This window comes from Muntiacus reevesi, chromosome 10 (assembly GCF_963930625.1).
Source record: "Muntiacus reevesi chromosome 10, mMunRee1.1, whole genome shotgun sequence".
NCBI lineage: Eukaryota > Metazoa > Chordata > Mammalia > Artiodactyla > Cervidae > Muntiacus > Muntiacus reevesi.
The window spans coordinates 13,341,657-13,361,084 of NC_089258.1; the positions used below are offsets into that span (position 1 = coordinate 13,341,657).

Below are 19,428 nucleotides of genomic sequence, written 5' to 3' on the forward strand. Positions count from 1 at the left end.
CCAGTGAGTTTTGGCTAAAATGTTATGGGAAACACTGATTGAAACCACCCATTGGTCAGGCATGATAGTAACCTCTTGCATGAGTTATTTAAGCCAGGAAGTCCTGATAAGGAACACAGAACTAACAAGCCACCACCAACTGGAAGAGTTGGGAAAAGGTCAAAAGGAGATACCACATGTCCTGTCACCCTCTCAAAATCTTCCTTGATGGAATCCACCTTGGCTGAGCAATGTGTGCACCAGTAGGAAGGACCCAAAGTCAGAATGATTGGCCCAAGATGACCAGGAAATTAATCCCATCCCCATAAAACCCAAGACTGAGATTGGGAGCCACGTGGCAGTCCTGGGTTCCCTCACTCTCTTGCTCATAACCGGGGCAGCCCTTCCCAAGAAAGTCTCTTGCTCTGTCAGCACTTGTGTCTCCTCAGACAATTCACTTCTGAGTGTTAGACGAGAACCCACTCTTGGGTCCTGCAAGGGATCTCCCTTCCTGCAACAAAAAGACAGGTCCAGAAATACTACATAGAGATTTCCTCCTGAGCAGAAAATTCCAGAGAACTGGAAACTGATGGAAGTGAAAGATGACACATTTAAAGTTAGGAAGACCGATTTGGTGATTATGTTCATAGGAAAGAGAATGATATTGACCTTGAATATTATACACACATTGGAAGCATGTCCATTATGATGAGTAACTCTTGAAAAAAAATTTTTTTTGGAGGGGGCCAAGTCATATGCCAGCAAATTTGGAAAACTCAGCAGTGGCCACAGGACTGGAAAAGGTCAGTTTTCATTCCAATCCCTAAGAAAGGCAGTCCCAAAGAATGCTCAAACTACCGCACAATTGCACTCATCTCACACGCTAGTAAAGTAATGCTCAAAATTCTCCAAGCCAGGCTTCAGGAATACGTGAACTGAGAACTTCCAGATGTTCAAGGTGGTTTTAGAAAAGGCAGAGGAACCAGAGATCAAATTGCCAATATCCACTGGATTATCGAAAAAGCAAAAGAGTTCCAGAAAAACATCTATTTCTGCTTTATTGACTATGCCAAAGCCTTCGACTGTGTGGATCACAATAAACTGTGGAAAATTCTGAAAGAGATAGGAATACCAGACCACCTGGCCTGCCTCTTGAGAAACCTGTAAGCAGGTCAGGAAGCAACAGTTAGAACTGGACATGGAACAACTGACTGGTTCCAAATAGGAAAAGGAGTACGTCAAGGCTGTATATTGTCACCCTGCTTATTTAACTTATATGCAGAGTACATCATGAGAAACGCTGGGCTGGATGAAGCACTAGCTGGAATCAAGATTGCTGGGAGAAATATCAATAACTTCAGATATGCAGATGACACCACCCTTATGGCAGAGAGTGAAGAGGAACTGAAAAGCCTCTTGATGAAAGTGAAAGAAGAGAGTGAAAAAGTTGGTTTAAAGCTTAACATTCAGAAAACTAAGATCATGGCATCTGGTCACATCACCTCATGGGAAACAGATGGGGAGACAGTGGAAACAGTGTCAGACTTTACTTTTTTGGGCTCCAAAATCACCATCCCTGCAGATGGTGACTGCAGGGATGAAATTAAAAGACGCTTACTTCTTGGAAGGAAAGTTATGATCAACCTAGATAGCTTATTAAAAAGCAGAGACATTACTTTGCCAACAAAGGTCCATCTGTTCAAGGCTATAGTTTTTCCAGTGGTCATGTATGGATGTGAGAGTTGGACTGTGAAGAAAGCTGAGCACCGAAGAATTGATGCTTTTGAACTGTGGTGTTGGAGAAGACTCTTGAGAGTCCCTTGGACTGCAAGGAGGTCCAACCAATCCATCCTAAAGGAGATCAGTCCTGGGTGTACATTGGACGGACTGATGCTGAAGCTCAAACTCCAATACTTTGGCCACCTCATGCGAAGAGTTGACTCATTGGAAAAGACCCTGATGCTGGGAGGGATTGGGGGCAGGAGGAGAAGGGGACGACAGAGGAGGAGATGGCTGGATGGCATCACCGATTCGATGGGCATGAGTTTGAGTAAACTCCAGGAGTTGGTGATGGACAGGGAGGCCTGGCATGCTGCAATTCATGGAGTCGCAAAGAGTCAGACACGACTGAGCGACTGAACTGAACTGAACTGAACTGAAGCCCTGTGACTTGTGGGATCTTAGTTCGCCAACCAGGGATTTTAATCTCGGCCCTCAGGAATGAAATCATGGAGCCCTAACTACTGGACCATCAGGAAGCTCCTGAAAAAAAATTTCAAGGTAAAAAAATAAGTTGTAATTATATGAGATTTTATATCTTTTAAAGTACTGTCAGGGAGAAAGAAATTTTCCTCTACCCTTTTAAGTTCTTCAGGTTCTTCTAAGAATTAGATTGATATGAGGCAAATTAACAGAATTAAAAAAAAAAGGTTTAGTAATATGTTTACATGGGAGAGACCCAGGAAAATTGTAACTCGCCAAAATGTCTAAAGCCCTCATCATCAGCTAAAGACAAAAGAGGATGTTGGAGGTAGTGGCTTGGGACTTCAAAGGTGAGGAAGGCAATTCACATGGATATGGAAAAGCAAATGTTTGGTAAATAAATGTTCCCTGGACCCTGCAGATACAGAGTGCAATTCTAACAAACAGACTCTGCTAAGTTCCTGCCAGTCTACAAGCCTAGTTTCATAATATAATATTGATGGTACTACCTCCCTTCTGGAAACAAGGTCTCACTATCCACATTGTTTTAGGCAACTGGGGGGTAGACTAAAGGTTCTTCCTGAGTCTTTTGGGCCTTAAAAATAATCAGCTTAAATGAATTTTCATGCCATGGAGACAATTTTTGGGGTGGAATTTTGCTTCCCTATGGCACAGCACTTTCACATTATGTTTTATGAAACAATGAAGAGGCTCTATAAAATTTTTTTGAAAGAGGATTTTTCAAAGAGAACTTTTATCTTCTTCTGAAAGAGGAGAGATGGAGGTCAGAAAGGTACACAGCATCTCGAAACCAGCCAGTGATAAAGCTGGGGCTTGACCCAAGTCTCTTGGTGGGAAGCCAGCAATCTTTTCAACATCACATGGAATATGGGGCCAAGTTTGCTGTCTACTAATAAAATCACAATGACTTTTCTTTTTTTGGCCATGCTGTGCAGCTTCTGATTGAACCCCCACGCTTGGCAGTGAAAGCACAGAGTCCTAACCACTGGACTATCAGGGATTCCCCTAAAGCCTTTATCTTTACACCAAATTTTATCCTTCTTTAAAGATGCCATATTCCTTTTAATATTTTTGTTATTTTCATATTTCCTCAGGACTACAAAAACCATTAATTAAAAAATTAAAACAGTATATTCCCTTTAATATTTTTCCTTACTTTCACAATCCTGCATTCTTTCTAATACTCTTTTTTTCTTGCAGCTAGATACATTTCATCCAACTTGCACATGTACTCAATAAATTCACTTTACTTTCAGATTCCTAGGCCACATACAGATTCTGAGAACCAGGCTCTAGAGAAATGATTCTCAATGTGGCCAAGCAGCAGCATTATCACCTGGGATCTTTGAAATGCAAATTCTTGAACCTCACCCCAGGCCTACAGAATCAGAAACCCTGGGCCCCCAGAATCAACCTTCCACACTAAAGTGTGAGGCTACTGCTCTACAGCATGATCTCTTAAGGACTTTCAGCAAAGTAGAAGTCAAATGCAGAATTGGATTTTTTATTAAAAATCTTTAGTCTTCCCCATTGAAGTTTCTGAAATATCTTCATTTAGTCATCAGAAGGATTACATTTTCTGTGTATGAAACCAGAGATCTATTCTCTGATTTCTCCCAAACTAGAGCCTATTCTTTCTCGGAGCTGTGATCCTGCAGCCTCCACTTGGCAGCACACCTTGTCCTTGGTCCTCTAGACTCTGCACTGGGGCTTGAAAAAACCACTCCTCCCCCTTTGGCTCCTCTGGCTTTCAATTACAAATAGACTTCACTGGCCTTCAGTTCAGTTCAGTCTCTCAGTCAGGTCCAACTCCTTGTGACCCCATGGACTGCAGCACACCAAGCCTCCCTGTCTGTCACCAACTCTCAGAGCTTGCTCAAACTCATGTCCATCAAGTCAGTGATGCCATCCAACCATCTCATCCTCTGTTGTCCCCTTCTCCTGGCTTCAACCTTTCCCACCATCAGGGTCTTTTCCAATGAATCAGTTCTTCACATTAGGTGGCCAAAGTATTTGAGTACAGCTTCAGCATCAGTCCTTCCAATGAATATTCAGGACTAATCTCCTCTAGGATCGACTGGTTGGATCTCCTTGCAGTCCAAGGGACACTCAAGGGTGTTCTCCAACACCACAGTTCAAAAGCATCAATTCTTTGGTGCTCAGCTTTCTTTATAGTCCAACTCTCACATCCATACACGACTACTGGAAAAACCATAGCTTTGACTAGATGGACCTTTGTTGGCAAAGTAAAGTCTCTGCTTTTTAATATGCCATCTAGGTTGGTCATAGTTTTTCTTCCAGTGAGAAAGTATCTTTTAATTTCATGACTGCAGTCACCATCCTCAGTGATTTTGGAGCCCCCCAAAGTAAAATCTCATACTGTTTCCATTGTTTCCCCATCTATTTGCCATGAAGGGATGGGACCTGATACCATGATCTTAGTTTTCTGAAAGTTGAGTTTTAAGTCAACTTTTTCCTCTCCTCTTTCATTTTCATCAAGGGCTCTTTAGTTCACTGGCCTTAGAAAAATTTAAATAATACCTTCTATACCCAGGGCTTCCCTCCAGATATTGCCCCATCTCTGTCTTCATCTAGGTTCTGGAATGGAGAACATCTGCCTACACTAGTTAACTCCCTTCTCCTGTCCTCACTGCAGTCTGCAACTAAATTGGGCATACCTCTTCCTCTTACCAGTCTTCCTCTTACTCCGCCTCTTGGTAGCACTGGATCCAGTAGCTGCTGTCTCATTCATAAGATGTCTCTCTCCTGAGCTTCTGTCCACTTCCCTCTTTTCTGAATTTCTTTCTAAGACTCTCCATATGCCTTCTCTTTGCTTTTGCCAACTCCCCTTCTTCTGACCTTTTAAACATCAGTGCTGCTCCTGGTTCTTCCTAGCACTCAGAATATCCAGCCAAAACATCTAAAGAACTTTCTTCATTGCCACCTTGTGGAATGTGGTGACTCCAACTGGCCCACTCTATGCTCCAGAAATCTGTTTGGGGCTACAGCATTCTGATGAATATCCACATAGAAGTTATGGGGTGACCATCTTTCCTCTGCCACTGGCTAAAGAACAAAAGAAAACTGGGAAGGTGAGATGAGAGACATCAAGGGAAAAAGTTCTCCTGGCCTGACCTTCTCTGGTCCAGTCCCTCTCTGAAGCTTTGGGGTTTCTTGACTCATCCCTGACATTTATAACAGAGTCCTAACTAATAAAGCTCTCTTCTCTTTATATTCTACACAATTCTTGGCCATCTCACCTGCAGCCAAAATTCTAAGCCCCACAAAGATGCTGCCTCCCAGACCTACAGCTCCATCTCCCCTGAGAGCCCAGCCTTGGCGCCACCTGCCCACCAGACATTCCTGCTCAGGCATTCCACAGATGTCTCAACCTTAACACGTCTGAGATGAACTTATCTGCCCCTTCTCACTCACCCTTCCCCAAATCCCTGATCTTCTCCCACTGCTCCCCATCTTGACAAACGGTTCCTGGAGCAACTTGAGTGTCACCCTCCCCACCATCTCCTGACCCTCCTCCTCACCCTCATCCATAGCCTTTCAATCATTCAGTCCAGTCAGTCCTGCTAGCTCTCTCCCCAGGACCATGCCTTCCTCTCTATCCACCCCCACCACTACTTGGTCTGAACAAACCACCACCTTCTGCCTGGTCCCGTGACTTCATCCTCACCCTGCCCTCACCTATGGCCTTTTTCTTCTCGAAACACTTCACTGACTTCCCACTACCTTGGGGTCCAATATTCCTTTTACCAGGTCTTCTAAGACCTGGCCCCTGCTGGCTGACCAGCCTTGTCCAACACCATCCTCTCCCCCTCTAAACCCAGGCCCTGGCTCACCAAGCTTACTTTCTCTTCTAGAACATTCCATCCTGCCTGTGAGCTCCAGAACTCTGCCTGTGCATTTGTTCCTAGTCAGAATGGCTCTCTCCTTTCTCCCATACCCTTTGCCTGAGGAACTCATAGTCAGCCTTCAAGTCTCAGGTAAAACATCAGCTTCCCCACAGAAGCCTTCCCAGAGTTCAAGGTTTGGTCTTCTGGGTACTCAGTGCTTTTCCTCTGACGCTCCCAATATAACTCAGCGTGATTGATGTCCGGCTTCCTAAATAGACTGTAAGCTCCATGCTGGCAGTGCTGACTGTCTTGTTTACATCTGCTTTCCCACCTCAGTGCAATCCGGCCCGTGGTTGTTGCATTCAGTTCATACACACAAAAACATATGCAAATTTATTCACACTCGTATATACTTTTTCACCAGTATGCTGAATAGTCTATTGTATGGACACCCCAAATTTAATCAATCACTGTCACTTAAAGTTTAGGTTTTTCCTAAATTTAAAAAACATTTTTGGACTCCCTGGTGATCCAGTGGTTAAGAGTCTGCCTGCCAATCCTGGGGACACAGGTTGCATGGGAAGATTCCACCAGGCGACTTAAACCCATGTATCACAATTACTGAGCCCACATTTTAGAGCCGGCAAGCCGCAACTACTGAAGCCTGCCTACCCTAGACCCCATGCGCTGCAACATGAGAAGCCACAACAACAAGAAGCCTGCACACTGCAACTGGAGAGTAGCTCCCTCTTGCAGCAACTAGACAAAGCCTTCACACAACAATGAAGACCCAGCACAACCAAAAATAAAATATATTTTTTAAAAATTTCTTTTAAGTTTTTACTTAAAAATAATCATAGATCCACAGGAGGTTGCACAGGTAATACAGAGAGATCTTGTGTACATTTCACCCAATCTCCTCAAATAGTTACATTTTATATATTTTATGATAGTACAATATTAAAACCAGGAACTGACGTTGGTATTAAGTGCACGTATAGCTCTATGGCATTTTAACATGAGTAGATTATGTGCACACCACAACATAAAGATACAGCACTTAATTTGCATTTTCTAATTTGCATTTTCCTAACAACCAGTCCATCCTGAAGGAGATAAGTCCTGAGTGTTCATTGGAAGGACTGATGCTGAAGCTGAAACTCCAATACTTTGGCCACCTCATGCGAAGAGTTGAGTCATTGGAAAAGACCCTGATGCTGGGAGGGATTGGGGGTAGGAGGAGAAGGGGACGACAGAGGATGAGATGGCTGGATGGCATCACCGACTCTATGGGCAGGAGTCTGAGTAAACTCCAGGAGTTTGTGATGGACAGGGAGGCCTGGCGTGCTGCGATTCATGGGGTCGCAAAGAGTCAGACACGACTGAGCGACTGAACTGGACTGAGCTGAATGACATGATGTTGGACATTTTTCACGTGCTTATTTGCCAAAAAACTTACCTTACCTGTTCTTTGACATGTCTCTTCACATTCCACGTTCTAAGTGAATTGTCTGGCATTTTTACAGTCGAGTTTTGAAAGTTCTTTTATATTCTAGGTATGAGTCCTTTGTTAGGCATGTGGTTTACAAATAATCTCTACAGGTTTTATACTCATCCCCTTAAAAGAGCTCTTTGCAAAGCAAAAGTTTTTAATTTTAATGAAATCCAACTATCATTTTTAAAAATTTTATGGATGATTTTGGAATTAGGTCTAAGAACTTAAGCCCTAATTCCTAGAGATTTTTATCTTATGTTTTACTATAATTTTTTTAAAGTTTTATGTTTAGCGAGTTCCCTAGTGGCTTAGTGGTTAGGATTCCAGGCTTTCACTGTAACGGCCCAGGTTCAATCTCTGGTCAGGGAACTGAGATTCCACAAGTTGTGTGGTGGGGCCAAAAAAAACATTAAAAGATTAAGTTTTAGGACTTTCCTGGTGGTGTAAATGCAAAGCTGCCTGTCAGTGCAGAGGACACCAGTTCGATCCCTGTTCCAAAAAGATCCCACATGCCTTGGAAGAACTAAGCCCATGTGCCATAAGCACTGGACCCGTGTTCTACAGCTCAGGGCTGCAACTACTGAGCCCACTCGTCTAGACACCATGCTGCACAACAGGAGAAGCCACTACTTTGTAAATAAATTTATTTGTACTCTTTTTTTTAATGTGTGTGTTAGTCACTCAGTCATGTCCGAATCTCTGCGACCCCATGGATGGTAGCCTGTCAGGCTCCTCTGTCCACAGGATTTTCCAGGCAAGAATACTGGAGTGGGTGGCCATTTCCTTCTCCAAGGCAAATTCCTGACCCAGGATTGAACCCAGGTCTCCTGAATTGCAGGCAGATTCTTTACCATCTGAGCCACCAGGGAAGCCCACTCTTTTTTTTTTTTTTTTTTTTTTTTTTTGGTAGATTTCACATATAAGCAGAAATAGAGTTACAGACATGAAAAATAAACTTATGGTTTGTTGTTGGTGGTGGTCAGTCACTAAGTCATATCCCACTCTTTGAGACTCCATGGCCTGCAGCATGCCAGGCCCCTCCATCCTCCACTATTACCCCGAGTTTGCTTATATTCATGTCCATTGAGTCAGTGATGCTTTCTAACCATCTCATCCTTTGCCACCCTCTTCTCCTTTTGCCCTCAATTTTTCTCAATCATCAGGGTCTTTGCCAATGAGTCTGCTCTTACCATCAGGTGGCCAAAGTATTAGAGTTTCAGCTTCAGCATTAGTCCTCCCAACGAATATTCAGGGTTGATTTCCTTTAGAATTGACTGATTTTATCTCCTTGTAGTCCAAGGAACTCTCAAGAGTCTCTTTCAGGACAATGCAAAAGCATCAATTACTCAACACTCAACATCCTTTAGGGTCCAACTCTCATATCCATACATGACTACTGGAAAAACCACAGCTTTGACTATACGGACCTTTGTTGGCAAAGTGATGTCTGTGCTTTGTAATATGCTGTGTAAGTTTGTCATAACTTTCCTTCCAAGGAGAAAGTGTCTTTTAATTTCATGGCTGTAGTCACCATCCTCAGTGATTTTGGAGCCCAAGAAAATAAAATCTGCCACTGCTTCCACTTTTTCCCCTTCTACTTGCATGAAGTGATGGTATTGAATACCAAAATCTTAGTTTTTTGAATGTTGATTTTCAAGCCAGCTTTGCACTCTCTTCTTTCACATTCATCAAGAAGCTCTTCAGTTCCTCTTCACTTTCTGCAATGAATGATATCATCTGAATATCTGAGGTTGTTATTGTTTCTCCTGGCAATCTTGATTCCAGCTTGTGATTCATCCAGCCTGGCATTTTGCATGATGTACTCTGCATATAAGTTAAACAACCAGGGTGACAATATACAGCCTTGTCATACTCCTTTTCCAATTTGGAAACAGTCAGTTGTTCCACTTCCAGTTCTAACTGTTACTTCTTTATCCACATACAGGTTTCTCAGGAGACAGATAAGGTGGTCTAGTACTCCTATCTCTTAAATAATTTCCCACAGTTTATTGTGATTCACACAGTCAAAGTTTTCAGCATAGTCAATGAAGCAGAAGTAAGATTTTTCTGGTACTCCATTGCTTTCTCCATGATCCAACAAGTGTTGGCAATTTTATCTCTAATTACTCTGCCTTTTCTAAATTCAACTTGTACATGTGGAAGTTCTTGGTTCACATACTGTTGAAGCTGAACTTGAAGGATTTTGAGCATTACCTTGCTAGCATGCGAAATGAGTGCAATTGTATGGTAGTTTGAACATTTTTTGCCATTATCCTTCTTTGGGATTGGAATGAAAACTGACCAGCAGTCCTGTGGCCACTGCTGAGTCTTCCAAATTTGCTGATATATTGAGTGCAGCAGTTTAATAGCATCATCATTTAGGGTTTTAAATAGCTCAGCTGGAATTCCATCACCTCCACTAGGTTTGTTCATAGTAATACTTCCTTAGGCCCACTTGAATTCACACTCCAGGATGTCTGGCTCTAGGTGAGTGACCACACTATTGTGGTTATCTGCATTATTAAGGCCTTTTTTTAATATAGTTCTATGTATTCTGGCCAACTCTTCTTAATCTCTTCTGCTTCTGCTAGGTCCTTATCTTTTCTGTGCTTTATCATGCCTATCCTTGCATGAAATGTTTCCTTGATATCTCCAATTTTCTTGAAGAAATCTCTAGTTTTTCCTGTTCTATCATTTTTCTCCTGCTCTTTCTTTGCATTGTTCATTTAAGAAGGCCTTCTTATCTCTCTTGTTTTTTATGAACTCTGAATTCAGTTGGATATATCTTTCTCTTTCTCCCTTGCCTTTTGCTTCTCTCCTTTCCTCAGTTAAAGCTGCCCCAGACAACCACTGTGCCTTGTTGCATTTCTTTTTCTTTGGGATAGTTTTGGTCATAGCCTCCTATACAGTGTTACGAACTTCCATCCATAGTTCTTCAGGCACTCTGTCTACCAGATTTAATACCTTTAATCTGTTGGTCACATCCACTGTATAATCATAAGGGATCTGATTTAGGTCATACCGGAATGGCAGACTGGTTCCAAATCAGGAAAGGAGTATATCAAGGTTGTATATTGTCACCCTGCTTATTTAACTTATATGCAGAGTACATCATGAGAAATGCTTGCCTGGATGAAGCACAAGCTGGAATCTAGATTGCCAGGAGAAATATCAACAACCTCAGATATGCAGATGACACCACCCTTATGGCAGAAAGTGAAGAAGAACTAAAGAGCCTCTTGATGAAAGTGAAAGAAGAGAGCGAAAAAGTTGGCTTAAAGCTCAACATTCAGAAAACTAAGATCATGGCATCCGGTCCTATCACTTCATGGCAGATAGATAGGGAAACAGTGGAAACAGTGGCAGACTTTATTTCTTTGGGGCTCCCAAATCACTGCAGATGCTGACTGCAGCCATGAAATAAAAAGATGCTTGCTCCAGGTGAGAGTTTTATAGACAGAGTTGGGCAGGGGCCGGGGCGGGGGGGGGCGGGGGGCGGGGGGGGGGGGGGGTGGGGAGGGCAGTGTCCAAGCAGAAGCAGCATAGTCATCTCTAACAGTCATCTTCAAATTGATCATCAGTGGTCTGATCAGCATCATCTTGAATGTTTTAGGTACAGTTAATCTTCAGTTCCAGAGACCATTTGTTCATGTTTCTTTGCGGGCAATTCTGGAAATTGTGGCAGCTCATGTCCTGGGTACAGTCTAGTCATGTGTAGTTAAACTTTTCCACCTGATGTTTGGTATCTGTAAGACAGCTCACAGGATATGGCTCAGAATATTATCTATAGGCTTTGAGAAAGAATTAAATGTCCTTGACTATGCTTAATGACTACATTAAAAAAAAAAAAAATGCTTGCTCCTTGCAAGAAAAACTATGACCAACCTAGACAGCATATTAAAAAACAGAGACATTACTTTGCCAACAAATGTCTGTCTAGTTAAAGATATGGTTTTTCCAGTAGTCATGTATGGATGTGCGAGTTGGAATATAAAGAGAGCTGAGCACAGAAGAATTGATGCTTTTGGACTGTGGTGTTGGAGAAGACTCTTGAGAGTCCCTTGAACTGCAAGGAGATCCAACCAGTCCATCCTAAAGAAAATCATTTCAGTTCAGTTCAGTCACTCAGTCGTGTCCGACTCCCTGCGATACCATGAACCACAGCAGGCCAGGCCTCCGTGTCCATAACCAACTCCCGGGGTTTACTCAAACTCATGTCCATTGAGTTGGTGATGCCACCTAACCATCTCATCCTCTGTCATCCCCTTCTCCTCCTGCTTTCAATCTTTCCCAACATCAGGGTATTTTCCAATAAATCAGTTCTTCCCATCAGGTGACCAAAATATTGGAGTTTCAGCTTCAACATCAGTCCTTCCAATGAACACCCAGAACTGATTTCCTTTAGGATGGACTGCTTGGATCTGCTTGCAGTTCAAGGGACTCTCAAGAGTCTTCTCCAACACCACAGTTCAAAAGCATCAATTCTTCAGCACTCAGGTTTCTTTATAGTCCAACTCTCACATACATACATGACTACTGGAAAAACCATAGCCTAAACTAGATGGACCTTTGTTGACAAAGGAATGTCTCTGTTTTTTAATATGCTGTCTAGGTTGGTCATAGTTTTTCTTGCAAGGAGCAAGCATCTTATTTCATGGCTGCAGTCAGTATCTGCAGTGATTTTGGAGCCCCAAAGAAATAAAGTCTGCCACCGTTTCCACTGTTTCCCCATATATCTGCCATGAAGTGATAGGACCGGATGCCATGATCTTAGTTTTCTGAATGTTAAGCTTTAAACCAGCTTTTTCACTCTCCTCTTTCACTTTCACCAAGAGGCTCTTTAGTTCTTCTTCACTTTCTGCCATAAGGGTGGTGTCATCTGCATATCTGAGGTTATTGATATTTCTCCTGGCAATCTTGATTCCAGCTTGTGCTTCATCCAACCCAGCATTTCTCATGATGTACTCTGCATATAAGTTAAATAAGCAGGGTGACAATATACAGCCTTGACGTACTCCTTTTCCTATTTGGAACCAGTTTGTTGTTCCATGTCCAGTTCTAACTGCTGCTTCCTGACCTGCTTGCAGGTTCTCAAGAAGCAGGTCAGGTGGTCTGGTATTCCCATCTCTTTCAGAATTTTTCACAGTTTATTTTGATCCACACAATCAAAGGCTTTGGCATAGTCAATAAAGCAAAAACAGATGTTTTTCTGGAATTCTCTTGCTTTTTCGATGATGTAGCAGATGTTGGCAATTGGATCTCTGGTTTCTCTACCTTTTCTAAAACCAGCTTGAACATCTGGAATTTCACGGTTCACGTATTGCTGAAGCCTGGCTTGGAGAATTTTTGCATTACTTTACTAGCATGAGAGATGAGTGCAATTGTGTGGTAGTTTGAGTATTCTTTGACATTGCCTTTCTTTGGGATTGGAATGAAAACTGACCTTTTCCAGTCCTGTGGCCACTGCTGAGTTTTCAAAATTTGCTGACATATTGAGTGCAGCACTTTCACAGCATCGTCTTTTAGGATTTGAAACAGCTCAACTGGAATTTCATCACCTCCACTAGTTTTGTTCGTAGTGATACTTCCTAAGGCCCACTTGACTTCACATTCCAGGATGTCTGGCTCTAGGTGAGTGATCACACCATCATGCTTATCTGGGTCATGGAGATCTTTTTTGTATAGTTCTTCTGTGTATTCTTGCCACCTCTTCTTAATCTCTTCTACTTCTGTTAGGTCCATACCATTTCTGTCCTTTATTGAGCCCATCTTTGCATGAAATGTTCCCTTGGTATCTCTAATTTTCTTGAAGAGATCTCTAGTCTTTCCTTTTCTATTTTTTTCCTCCATTTCTTTGCATTGATTGCTGAGGAAGACTTTTTTTTATCTCTCCTTGCTATTCTTTGGAAATCAGTCAGTCCTAATGTTGAAATTCCAATATTTTGGCCACCTGATGTGACGAACTGACTCGTTTGAAAAGACTCTGATGCTGGGAAAGATTGGAGGCAGGAGGAGAAGGAGACGACAGAGGATAAGATGGACATGTGTTTGAGGAAGCTCTGGGAGTTGGTGATGGACAGGGAGGCCTGGAGTGCTGCAGTCCCTGGGGCTGCAAAGAGTTGGACATGAGTGGTTGGGGCATAGACTTAGATTACTGTCATGCTGAATGGTTTGCCTTGGAAATGAACTAAGATCATTCTGCCAGTTTTGAGGTTTCTCCAAAGTATTGCCTTTCAGACACTTTTGTTGACTATGAGGGCTACTCCATTTCTTCTAATGGATTCTTACTCACAGTAGTAGATACAATGATTACCTGAATTAAATTCACCCATTCCCATCCATTTTAGTTCACTAATTCCTAACATGTAATGTTCATTAACATCTACTAAAAAGCAGATGTTCAGTCTTGCCATCTCCTCCTTGATCAGGGCTTCATTCTTTCTGAACCTGTTAGTAATTGCCCTTCATTCTTCCCCAGTATCATATTAGACACCTTCCAAGCTGGGGGGCTCATCTTTTAGTGTCATATGCTTTTATCTTTTTGTACTGTTCATGGAGTTCTCCTGGCAAAAATACTGGAGTGTGTTGCCATTGCCTCCCCCAGTGGACCACATTTTGCCACAACTCTTCACTAGGACTCACATAGTGAAGTCCTGAGTGGCCCTGCACAGTATGGCTCATAACTTCACAGAGTTATGCAAGCCCATTCACCATGAGAAGGCTGGTACCAGTGACAAGAGCATTCATTTTAATTTAATCTGATAAACATAAGATAGTGTTGTTTTTTCAACTTGGTCAACTTGATGGGTGAAAAAAAAAGAAACTTGCTTTAGTTTCCATTTTGTATAATTAATAAAGTAAATTTTTATATATTAATTGACCATTTTATTTATTTTGTAAGTTGCCTGTTTCATGTCATTGGTTACTTTTCTATCTGGATATTCATCTTCTTATTATTGATTTTGGGCTTCCCAGGTGATGCTAGTGGTAAAGAACCTGCCTGCCAATTCAGGATACATAAGAGACTTGGGTTCAATCCCTGGGTCAGGAAGATCCCCTGAAGGAGGGCTCGGCAACCTCCAATATTCTTGCCTGGAGAATCCCACAGACAGAGGAGCCTGGTGGGCTACAGTCCATAGGGTAGCAGAGTCGGACATGACTGAGGCAACTTGACATGCAGGCAATGTTGATTTGCTTTTTATATATGAAAAATATAAATTCCTTATATGTTGCAAACATTTTCCTTAGTGGTCATCTGCCTGTTCATTTTATTTACAGTGTCTTTTCTTTTGCAGTTTTTTGGTAATTAGAGCTCTGGAGCGACCTGCTCTCTCACTAGACCATTAAGCAACATTGTCCCCCTTCTTTAGCAACACAATCAGGGAGAATCTATGGTTATTTGGACTAGCCTTCAAAACCTGTGCTTTGCTTAAATTTTAAGACAAAATCTCTGTGTTTGAAAATCACCAAAATCCATATGTGAATAGTCCATATTATATATAATAATATTCCTCTGTTTTTTGTTTCGGACTTCATTTTTTTAGAACAGTTTTAGAATCATAGAAAAATTGTGGGAAAGAAATAGAGATTTCCAACATATGCCCTATCTGCACACATGCACAGCCTCCTTCATTATTCCTTTTCATTTTTAAATCAGTTGGTTTTAAGACGCTATTAAGACCATCATAAAAAAGGAAAAGGCAAAAACGTTTGCAGATTATACATAGAATAAGGGATGAATATCCAGAAAATATAAAGAACTCACACAGCTTAATGGAAAAAACACAAACAATCTGACCAAATAGACATTTTTCCAAAGAAGACATACAAAGGGTCAACAGGTACATGAAAAGGTGTCCAACATCACTAACCATCAGGGAAAGGCAGATCAAAACCACAATGAGATATCACCTCACACCTGCCAGGACCAAATAAAAAGATGAGAGAGGACACATGTTGGTGAGGATGTGGAGAAAACGGAACCCTTGTGCACTGCCCGTAGAAATGTAAACTGATACAACCACTACGGAAAACAGTGTGGTGGTTCTTCAGAAAACTAAAAATAGAGCTATATAATTTCCAGGAATTATACTTTTGGGTATACACATGAAGGAAATGAAATCACTATTTCAAATATGCATATATATATGTATACATATATATACACATATATATATGAAAGTGAAAGTGAAGTCGCTCAGTCGTGTCTGACTTTGCAACCCCATGGACTGTAGCCTACCAGGTTCCACTGTCCATGGGATTTTCCAGGCAAGAATGCTGGAGTGGGTTGCCATTTCCTTCTCTAGGAGATCTTCCCAACCCAGGGATTGAACCTGGGTCTCCTGCATTGTAGGCAGATGCTTTACCATCTGAGCCACCAGGGAAGTCATATATATATGTATATATACAAACACACACATATACACATAAAATTCAGCCATGAAAAAGAGGGAAACCCTGCAATTTGTGATGATATGAATGAACTTTGACAGTGTTATGCTAAATGAAATAAGTCAGAGAAAGATAAGTACTATATGATCTCATTTATATGTGGACTCAAAGAAAAAAAAAAAAAAACAGCTCATAGAACAGATTGGTGGTTGCCAGAATCAGGGGATGGAAGTAGGTGAAGTGAGTGAAGGTGGTCAAAGGTACAAATGTCCAGTTATAAAATAAATAAGTCCCTGGGATGTAATGGATGGCATGGTGACCACAGTTAACAATACCACACTGTATATTTGAAACCTGCTATGAAATTTCCCTGGTGACTCAGATGATAAAGAATCTGCCTGCAATGTGGGAGACCCAGATTCGATTCCTGGGTCGGGAAGATCTGGAGAAGAAGATAGCAACCCTCTCCAGTATTCTTGCCTGGAGAACTCCACGGACAGAGGAGTCTGGTGGCCTACAATCTATGGGGTGGCAAAGAGTCAAACATGACTGAGCAACTAATGTGAGAGTAGATCTTGAAAGTTCTCATCACAAGAACAAAAAACTGTAACTACTGAGGGGATGGATATTGACTATTTCATTGAATTTTGCCAACAACCTCAATGAGCCTGGAAGCGAGCTCTTCTCAATAAGAGACCAGGCCAGCTGACATTCAGATTTGGACCTTACCAGATAGAGCTCAGCCATGCCGTCAGACTCCTGACCCAAGAACTGGGACACAATAAATGGGTGTTGTTTTAAACCTCTAAATGTGTGTGAATTGTCACAGCAGCAACAGAAAATGAATGCAATAAGATTTGAGATACATAAGGAAGGAACACAGGGGCCTTCAGATGTCGCTTGGAACCTAACTCCATGTCTGGCATTTGTATTATATCCAGATTTTCAAAACAAGGTCCCATGTATCCTCTCACCCTACCTCCCCATGAACACTGAGAAGAGGGCTGAGAAGACCAACTCAGGTCTTCAATGAGGATCCTGAGGCAGAGGGAGGTTCGTAGCTTGACTGCCGTGGTGTGTCTGCTGAGTGGGAGGACAAAGATTAGAACTCCAGGCTCGTGGCTCTGAGCCCAGGACCCTTCCTGAAACCATCAGAGGAAGGAGGTGTTGAAGAGCAGACTGTTTGCTCACCTTTCTGTAGATGGCAAATATGGTTCCAATGGAAGCCAGGCAGTCAATGTTGGAAGATCCGTCCAGTGGGTCAAAGCAGACCACGTATTTCCCCTATATGCACAGAGGGCAGAACACCTGATCAACACAGGTCAACACACTCTGTGGAAGTCAACACCCTGTTCCAGTCAACACACTCTGTAAGTGGATGAGTCTGGCAGGTAACACCCCATCAAAAGCGATTTACAGCAAAGGGATAACCTTATCAAAAACTACAATTACTTAAGGAATGCAGAGCACATCCACATGTATTAATTGTGCAGCTCAGAGCTCATTTGCCCATAAATAGATTAGCTGACTCTAATGGAGGTCCCACCTACCCCCAAATATCTGTGCTCCCACCTACCCTAGCTTCATCCTCCCCTCCTACCTGGAACCACTGGGAACTTGGAATTGCTGAAGGTGCGAGAGGAAACCAGGTCTGAACTGGGCACCATGCTGAAAGGAGTTGGAGAAGCTGAAGATAAACTTGGGCAAGTTCTACCTAAGTCCTTAGTAAGGTCGTTATTGAATTATTGACACATCGAGCTTCTCCGGAGACAGGCTTTCTTCATTTTGGCACATTGTTACCAAAAGAAAACTTCAGAACAAGGTCCCTGGGCCTCTGGGCCTCTCTTATTAAGATAGTAGCTGTATGTAAGTACATCAGCAGAATAAAAGTATTCTTTTGGGTTTTGCTGCATCCACCTTTCCTTTCTGATGTGAAGACCAGAAGACAGAAAGGTGGGGTCCTGAGATATCAGGTCCCTCATGTCTACCCACACTGCTGTCACAGACAACCAAATCACCAGATACTTTTTATGGACCTCCTAGGTTCAAGGTTCTGTGAGAGCCTTAATGATGGGGACTGGGGTCTCCTGGCTGATTAATACTGCCAGTACAACATCAAGTAAAATGGGAATCATTTCTCCCACTGCTTAGCTACTTTACCCCTGACTTTCCAATGAGTACTGCCTAGCTTAGTTTGGCTCTCCTTTCTTTCCTTCCTTCTTTCTTTCTCAATAAGAGGTAGGGGATGGGGAGTGGAATCCATAAACTTGGAAATCTTTCATTCTCCCTGTAGATAATCCAAATCAGTCCATTCATTCATGCATGCATTCAGCAGTTGTTTGTTCAACATCAAGCACACACTGGAGAATGTTCAGGAGCTGCTGTGACAGTTGAGTTGAAAATAACAGGTGTGACTTAGCCTGAATTACGTGACACAACAAATACAAAGGGTTTTTGCACAGTCCCCAGTATACAGTAAGTGTTTAATAAATTTGACTTTACTTTTTCCATCCTTTCAGCTAATCATAAAGAAATGGCATCTTGTCCCCAAGACCCAGTGCATAAAACAAGAGCCAACAGTGCTGACATTTATTTGGTATTACTGTATTGCAACTGAACATGGGTTGAATTTTGGGCCACGAATTTTTTAAAAAGTTAACTATGGAACCATACTGAATATAGACCCTCCCCAGGCATGCCATGAACTAAACAAGTTTACCATTGTATTAAGGCAAGAGCAACAATCTTTACAATTTCTTTTCTGTTTTAGTCTAACAGATTGTCAGGCCTGAAGAAATCTCTGCTAGAACCAAACCCCCTTGGGGAACGGGTGAGGATTGTGGGGATGAGAAGAGTAAAAGACCAAAAATATCGCTCTTCCCAGGAACTCTACTTTTTACTGGACCTGATTATCAAGCTCCAAAACGTGGGGATTTGTTTCTAGTACATTAGGTGAAAACCCAAGATGAACCCTGTCCACTGATAAGTTTCAGTAAAGCACTGATTTATTTCCTTAATGAATCATTTGCTTATTATGGAGTCTTTTTGACCAGAAAACATAAAACTTCAAAGTGAAGAAATATGCAAGCCATCGTTTCTGGAAAACAAAAATTAAGCAATAGAGGAAAATCCCAGAAACTAAAATAAAGCAAGGCAATCCGAGATTCTTCCCAGTTCGGTTGCGCCCTCTAATGGTGAGTAGAAGAACCTCAGCCCGGCGGCCACACGTACCCTCTTCTCCTTGGAGGTGATAATGGCCTCTTTATTCTCTTCCGACACCAGGACGCAGGTGCTATAGGAGGACTGGAGCATGTTGATCACCAAGGCGTTGGATAACACGTCCAGTTTCTTCACCTCATCCCCCGTCACGTTCACGCTTCCCGCGATTCCGTACCTAAGACGTCAAAAAGCTGGAGGAAGTCAGAAAGGGAGCCCAGACTCCAGCGAAGATGCCAGGACGCCAAGACACCTCCCCTGTGTCCCTCTTTTCCC

At 42.3% G+C, this 19,428-nt stretch overlaps 1 protein-coding gene and 1 non-coding gene across 2 annotated transcripts in view; both read right to left on the reverse strand.

Moving 5' to 3' along the window:
- Positions 1 to 19,428, reverse strand: part of FBP2 (fructose-bisphosphatase 2) — a 43,892-nt gene that overhangs the window by 19,303 nt on the left and 5,161 nt on the right. The window contains exons 2-3 of the mRNA XM_065946687.1: positions 19,168 to 19,330; positions 17,128 to 17,220 (exon numbers count right to left, since the gene is read on the reverse strand). Of these exons, the coding sequence (XP_065802759.1) occupies positions 17,128 to 17,220; positions 19,168 to 19,330 (256 nt within the window). The remainder of the gene's footprint in view (positions 1 to 17,127; positions 17,221 to 19,167; positions 19,331 to 19,428) is intronic.
- Positions 15,858 to 15,929, reverse strand: TRNAC-ACA (transfer RNA cysteine (anticodon ACA)). The gene has a single exon. It is a non-coding gene; the product is annotated as a tRNA-Cys (tRNA).